Below are 7,832 nucleotides of genomic sequence, written 5' to 3' on the forward strand. Positions count from 1 at the left end.
AATCATTAAACATTTACTGGTTGTCTTAATATGTATAAGGTATAGATGGAAGATACAAAGAAAATAAAAGGACTGAGAAGTTTCACAGTGTAATGAGAGAGAGTCATATACATAATTATTAAACAATTTTATATTCTCAAAGGGAGGCATGTTCAAAATGTATGGTTTTCTTTCCATAGGAGAAGGCATGATAGAAGAACTTTATGGAGGAGTTTGTACTCAGCTGATTTTTGAGTGACCACAAGGCATTTTCCAGATGACCAAATGGAAACAGACATTCTGTACCAAAAAAGCACCAAATAAAAATGCATGCTCGTGTGAGAAAGCATGCTCTTAGACATTTCACAACGCTTAGGTATGATAGGAACATAAAGTATGTGGTGGAATACGGTGGTAAATAATGCTCGACAGGTAGGCAAGAACAAGATAAAGGAGAACTTTGCATGCCATTGTATCAGAATCCCGGAAAGAGACAGATTCCACATTCAATTAGGCAACCTGAGGAGAATGTAATGTAGAAATCATTTATAAAAGTGTTAGGATGTGTAGGAAAATCACAGGTGCCCGTGAAGTTCCTTGGGTAAGTAACAGTAAACATTGTTACAGGGGACAAGAAGAAGATATAGTTCCCAGAAGAAATCAGGGCCAGAGAATACTGTGTAGACAGGGATGCAGCAAGCTTGCAACAACCCTCCTGGAAGAGGGCTGAAGGAATGAACACTGACCCTAATTCTTACTCTGCCCTCCATCTCCTACTGGTGTTTCCTATTGCCGAATTCAAGCAGAAGTGAGAACGCCAGCAGGTCTCAATGTAGTCCAAAGAGGTCAGGGCCCAGAACATGACAGAAAGTGTTGGAGGGCAGAATGGTCGAGGGTAATGCAAGGTATTCTGTATAGCATATATTTAGAAAGGTTACATTTACTTTACAATTGATTATATTCACATGTTGGTTTATTATAAAAGGAATTTGGAGGCTTCCCTGGGAGGTGGACAGCCTAGAAGTGGACAAATTAGTAACAAAGCTATTTCTATAGCACAGACAAGAAGAGGGGAAGGCATGAAGTTGGGTAGAATTGACTGGAATAAAGAAAGGCAAGAAATTGAATGAGGGGCAAATGGCATTTAAGGTGATATCATTTCATGTTTTAACCACTTTTAGGAAGACAGAGCCTTCCGTTCTTTGCATCATTATGCTCTCTACATCTGGGCCCAATGACACTGCCCCCCACCCTTCTGCATTTATTCTGCTTGGAATCCCTGGGATGCAAGACCAGCATATTTGGGTTGCTATCCCCTTCTGCTCCATGTATGTCCTTGCTCTGTTGGGCAATGGCACCATTCTTTACATCATCATGACAGACAGAGCTCTGTACGAGCCAATGTACCTTTTCCTATGTCTACTTTCCATCACTGATCTGGTACTCTGTTCAACTACATTGCCCAAAATGCTATTAATCTTCTGGCTTAGGTATCACACAATTTCCTATCATGGATGCCTCACTCAGATGTTTTTTGTCCATGCAGTCTTTGCTACAGAGTCAGCTGTGCTGCTGGCCATGGCTTTTGACCGCTATGTGGCAATCTGCCGTCCGCTTCATTATACAGCCATCCTCAATGCTACCATGATTGGGAAGATTGGTCTGGCATGTGTGGTTCGTGGCCTTTTCTTTGTTTTCCCCTTTGTCATCCTCATTGAACGCTTAACCTTCTGTGGACATCACATCATCCCCCATACCTACTGTGAGCACATGGGCATAGCCAAGCTGGCCTGTACCAGCATCAAGCCCAACACTATTTATGGTCTCACTGTGGCACTGTCAATCACTGGCATGGATGTGATCCTCATTGCCACCTCCTATGTACTGATCCTGCGGGCCGTGCTGCGCTTACCCTCCAAGGATGCCCAGTTCCGAGCATTCAGCACTTGTGGAGCCCATATCTGTGTGATTCTTGTCTTCTATATACCTGCCTTTTTTTCCTTTTTTACACATCGCTTTGGCCACCAAGTACCGCCTAAGATCCACATTGTACTTGCAAATCTCTATCTCCTTGTGCCCCCCGTTCTCAACCCCCTGGTGTATGGCATTAATACCAAACAGATTCGCCAGAGAATATTTGGCTTTTTTACAGGAGGGATTAACTAATTTGCTACATACCCCAAGGTCTAATAGGAGATGTTATAATTGATTTTTTACCTTCTTCAGCCCCTCTTTTATTTGAATTAGAAGTTGCTGCTTCTGCTAATCCTAGCACGCCAGGATCATGTATTATCTCAGAGCTATTTAGAACAATGTGTTTATACCTGCTGTATCTACAGAATACCATAGAATAATGTTTTCCTGTAAAATTATCATGTAGCCTATTAACAGGCCTGTAGGTCTTGAATAGTTTTAGGGAAAGGTGAAAAGGCAATGTAGTAACCTAAAAAATAAGAGCCTGGGAGTTATTCTTTCCATGTGCTAGAGGTAGAGTCAAGAATTCGGAATGCACATGCACTCACTAATTAATTAGATAGGATCAGCACTTTCTTAGCCCAGGAAAGTCTTCAATAACAGTGCCCGTTGTGAGAACCCCAGAGCCCTTGGATCTGGGATTAGATTTAAAATAGATGACTTCTGGGTGATTTATTATGAGAAGTTTGAAAGCATACAATTCCACAGGAAATGTATACTGCAAGTTTTTAAAAGAATTACTTGAAAAGATGCCACTTTGTAGTAAAAAAGAGTATACTCATCTCATGATTGATGACTTTTGCTTTTTTCCTGACATTCTAAAAGAGATGGGTTTAACATGCAAATTATTTGGAGCATTCCTGTGAATGTGATCTGACTTTGTACTTATCTCAATTAGCAAACAGCTGTTGGCTATACAAGAATTCTCAGAATGCAGAGTTGCTATTTAGGCTGATAGGGCGATAAGAATCCGGCCCCAAACCATTGACCTTCATGCTTTTTAGACTTACCTTTCATAGTAATTGCTGGTTTTGTTTTTTTGTTTTTTCTCTCCTTTGAAAAAAATGAATGTAATTAGCCAGTCTATTCACATTACATGATATAGTAATGTTCTCCAGAGTCAATTTTTCATCTTATGTTGTTTATTACCAGAAACTCTTGATATTTTAAGGCATTTGTTTTACTGTTCACCTTCAGTATCCATGTCTCTTTCTTCTTTTAGGGTCTGAGATTTAGCCTACTCCTTGTTCACTTAGTTTGTAATGTGATGTTTGATGAATAAGGAACATATCAAAAGAGACTACAGGTTTTTTTTTCACTTTGCTATAAAATATATATAACACAAATATTGTCATTTTAACCATTTTAAGCATACAAGTCAGTAGCATTGATTACATTTACAATATTGTGCAACCATCACCACTATTTCCAAAACTGTATCACCTTAAACAGAAACTCTATGATCATTAAGCAATAACTCCCCATTACTTTATCTATTCAGGCCTAAAAATGTATTTTATGATCTATTAATACTTTCTGAAGACAGCAAGATTCTTGCAAGAACTTTAGGAAATACTGTTTGTTTCTTCTTCTTCTTTTTCTTTTTTTTTTTTTGAGACAGAGTCTCACTTTTTCACCCTGGGTAGAATGCTGTGGTGTCACAGCTCACAGCAGCCTCCAACTCTTGGGCTTAAGAGATTCTCTTGCCTCACCCTCCCAAGTAGCTGGGACAACATGTGCCCACCACAACGCCCAGCTATTTTTTGGTTATAGTTGTCATTGTTGTTTGGCGGGCCCAGGCTGGATTCAAACCTACCATATGTGGCTGGTGCCTTAGCTGCTTAAGCTACAAGCACCAAGCCATCATTTATTATTCTTATAGTTGAACATCTATTTAAAGATATTTATTGAGGATCAGCTATGTACCAGGTATAATATAATTTCACTAGTAAATAAAGCACAATGTAAGACTTTAGGAAATTCACAATCTAAGAAGAGAGAAAGTGATGAAATTACAACAAAATTTGACATCTGCTATGACACAATATAAAAGATAATATAGGAACAAAGAAGAAAATATGCACATATTAAGAAAATTCTACCTTTTTTTACACTGAAGTACTTATAGTTTTTAATGAACCACCTTGGTTATAGGCTGTCTTTCAGTTAGGTAAAGGCAAAAATGTGCAACCTGTATATAACTTGAAAGAATATTTTTGATCTTCTCATGATTTTCGTGTTGAATAATTAAGCCATTTCTATGGGAAAATCCTAACAAAAACTTAATTGTGAAAATGTGCTTCCTATAAGTTGGGAGAAGGAAAATTAAACAACTGTGAAGATTATCTCCTTGGTTGGAAATTATTAAAACTCACTAACTTAAAAGCACAAGGAATATATTTATACTCAAAAAGTTAGGCTTATTGGGATGGCGCCTGGGCTCAGTGAGTAGGGCACTGGCCCCATATACTAAGGGTGGCCAGTTCAAACCAGGCCCTGGCCAAATTGCAACAAAAAAATAGTTGGGCATTGTGGTGGGCGCCTGTAGTCCCAGCTACTTGGGAGGCTGAGGGAAGAGAATTGCCTGAGCCCAGGAGTTGGAGGTTGCTGTGAGCTGTGATGCCACAGCACCCTACTGAAGGCAGCAAAGAAAAAAAAAAACAAGTTAGGCTTATTAACTTCTAAAAAAAAAAAAGTTAGGCTTATTAATATTGATGCAGCAAGCAAAGAAATCATTCCAGAAGAACTACTGGATAACTCAGAGAGTTGGAGGGGGTGGATTCTTATACAATGTGAGCTTTTGCTTGATGATTTTTATTTTATTTTATTATTTTATCTTATTTTATATTAGAGACAGAGTCTCAAGCTGTCACCCTGGGTAGGGTCCTGTGGCATCATAGCTCACAGCAACCTCAAACTGTTGGGCTTAAGTGATTCTCTTGCCTCAGCCTCCCAAGTAGCTGGGACTATAGGAGCCCACCACAATGCCTGGCTATGTGCTTGATAATTTTAAAGTGGGATCTTGGAAGTTTGGAAGGATTCTAGATTGGATATGGTCAAGGAGCATGGATGTTTTTGGTTGGGCACTGCGGCTTACCCCTATAATCCTAGCACTTTGGGAGGCTGAGGCAGGTGGATTGCCTGAGCTCAAGAGTTTGAGAGCAGCCTGAGCCAGAGTGAGACCTTGTCTTGAAAGAAAATAGCCAGGCATTATGGTGGGTGCCTGTAGTCCCAGCTACTTGGGAGGCTGAGACAAGAGAATCTCTTGAGCCCAAGAGTTTGAGATTGCTGTGAGCTATGACTCTCTGGTACTCTACCAGGGGCAACAAAGTGAGACTCTGTCTCAATAACAACAACAAAAAACAATTTAAAAAAGATGGATATTTTGGGATTGTATTTTAGAATTTTTTTTTGAGACAGAGATGGCCACAAGTGGCCAATAAATTTATGAAATAATGCTTAACTGTGAACAATAAGGGAAATGCAAATTAAAACCACTATACATGCCTCTGGTTGACAAAATTAAAGATCAGATAAGACTAACAATGTGTGAGGTTATAGAGCAATAGAAATACTTATTCACTGCTAATGGTATTGTAAACATCAATCAAGATAAAATTATTAGGCAATCTAGAAGCAGATTTTCGCTCCTTCTCAAATCTCTGGTTTGGCCCACTTGCCTCTACTCCAGTCTTCACCATGTCCATCAGGGTTACCCAGAAATCCTACAAGGTGTCCACCTCTACCTCACTGGCATTCAGCAGCTGCTCATACAGCAGTGGGCCGGGTGACTGCATCAGCTCCTCGAGCTTCTCTCAGGTGGGCATCGGCAGCTTCGGGAGTGGCCTGGGCACCGGCCTGGGTCTGGGTGGAGGCTACGCTGCGGCTGGAGGTATGGGGAGCATCACAGCCATCACAGTGAACCAGAACCTGCTGAGCCCGCTCAACCTGGAGGTGGACCCCAACATTCTGGCCATGCACACTCAGGAGAAGGAGGAGATCAAGATCCTCAATAACAAGTTTGCCTCCTTCATTGACAAGGTGCACTTCCTGGAGCAGCAGAACAAGATGCTGGAGACCAAGTGGAACCTCCTGCAGCAGCAGAAGATGGCTGGCAGCAACATGGACAGCATATTTGAAAGCTACATTAAGAACCTTCGGGGATAGCTGGACACACTGGGCCAGGAGAAGCTGAAGCTGGAGGCAGAGCTTGGCAACATGCAGGGGCTGGTGGAGGACTTCAAGAATAAGTATGAGGAGGAGATCAACAAGCTACAGAGATGGAGAATGAATTTGTCCTCATCATTGTGGATGAAGCTACATGAACAAGGTGGAGCTGGAGTCCTGCCTGGAAGGGCTGACTGAGGAAATCAACTTCCTCAGGCTGCTATATGAAGAGGAGCCCTGTGAACTGCAGTCCCAGATCTCAGACACGTCTGTGGTCCTATCCATGGACAACAGCCGCTTCCTGGACATGGACAGCATCATTGCTGAGGTCGGCACCCAGTACAAGGAGATCGCCAACTGCAGTTAGGCTGAGGCTGAGAGCGTGTACCAGACCAAGTATGAAGAGCTACAGGTGCAGGCTGGGAAGCACGGGGACGACCTGCGGCTCACGAAGACAGAGATCTCCGACATGAACCGGAACATGAGCCAGCTCCAGAATGAGATCAAAGCTCTCAAAGGCCAGAGGGCTGCCCTGGAGGCCTCCATCGCGGATGCTGAGCAGCGTGGGGAGCTAGCTGTTAAGGCTGCCAACTCCAAGCTGGCCCAGCTGGAGGCTTCCCTGCGTCAGGCCAAGCAGGACATGGCTCAGCAGCTGTGTGAATATAGGATCTGATGAATGTCAAGCTGGCCCTGGACATGGAGATCGCCACTTAACCGCAAGCTGCTGGAGGGCGAGGAGAGCCGGCTGGAGTCGGGGATGCAGAACATGAGTATCCACCCTAAGACCACCAGTGGCTACTCAAGTGGCCTGAGCTCGGCCTACGGGGGCCTCACAAGCCCTGGCCTCAGCTATTGTCTGAGCTCCTTCCAGACCGGCTTTGGCTCTGGTGGGGACTCCAGCTCCTTCAGTCGCACCAGCTTCAGGGCTGTGGTCATGAAGAAGGTTGAGACCCGAGACGGGAAGCTAGTGTCTGAGTCCTCTGATGTCCTGCCCAAGTGAGCTGTCCTTGCGGCCCCTCCGGTCTACCCTCTCACAGGGCTGCCACCGAGGGAGGGGGAGGCAGCTGTGCCAGGGAGCACATGGAACAGGAGACCCACCTGACGCTCCGCTCTATCCCTCAGCCCATCTTTCTGGGGAGTTTACCACCTGGGTTACCCCCACATACACCCCCAACTAAAAACCAATTTAATTGCTTTTTCCAAAATAAAGCCTCAGCCACATTGCCACCCCCCAAAAGATAAAATCACAAAGATACATATATACATATATCTTGTATAAATGTATCTTTGCTATATATATACAAACCTAGACATTTCACTCTCAAATATATGCTTTAGAGACATATTCTACAAGTAAACAAGATAGTCTTAGGTAAGAATATTAATAATATTATAATTACAATGAATTGTAAACCTAGGCACACATGAAAGAATGAATTAAATATGGTGTCATCACATTTTCCTTCTTCCTTCTAGAGACAGGGTCTCATCTATCACCCAGGCTGAAGTGCAGTGTCACGATCATATCTCGTTGGGACCTACAACTCCTGGGCTCAGAGGATCCTAACATTTTAGCCACTCAAGTAGCTAGGACTACAGGTGTGTGCCACCAAGCCCAGCTAACTTTTTAATTTTTGCAGAGACATGGTTTCTAAATCTCATCTAGGCTTATGCTGAACTCCTGGCCTCAAGCAATTCTCCCCCTTTGGCCT

At 42.9% G+C, this 7,832-nt stretch overlaps 1 protein-coding gene and 1 pseudogene across 1 annotated transcript; both read left to right on the forward strand.

The window, feature by feature from the left end:
* The first annotated feature begins 1,191 nt into the window (after positions 1 to 1,191).
* Positions 1,192 to 2,145, forward strand: LOC100965661 (olfactory receptor 52D1-like). The gene has a single exon (XM_003781460.1). It carries the CDS (start codon positions 1,192 to 1,194, stop codon positions 2,143 to 2,145), a length of 954 nt encoding a protein of 317 aa, XP_003781508.1.
* A 3,477-nt stretch (positions 2,146 to 5,622) lies between these two features.
* On the forward strand, positions 5,623 to 7,120 carry LOC100965978 (annotated as a pseudogene).
* The last annotated feature ends 712 nt before the right edge of the window (positions 7,121 to 7,832 follow it).

The sequence above is a fragment of the Otolemur garnettii genome, unplaced genomic scaffold, assembly GCF_000181295.1.
Source record: "Otolemur garnettii isolate 467f Iridium unplaced genomic scaffold, OtoGar3 scaffold00001, whole genome shotgun sequence".
Lineage (NCBI taxonomy): Eukaryota > Metazoa > Chordata > Mammalia > Primates > Galagidae > Otolemur > Otolemur garnettii.

What these genes read in the sequence shown, in the direction of transcription:
- LOC100965661 (XM_003781460.1), top strand. Translation starts at nt 1,192, where the DNA reads ATGCTCTCTACATCTGGGCCCAATGACACTGCCCCCCACCCTTCTGCA.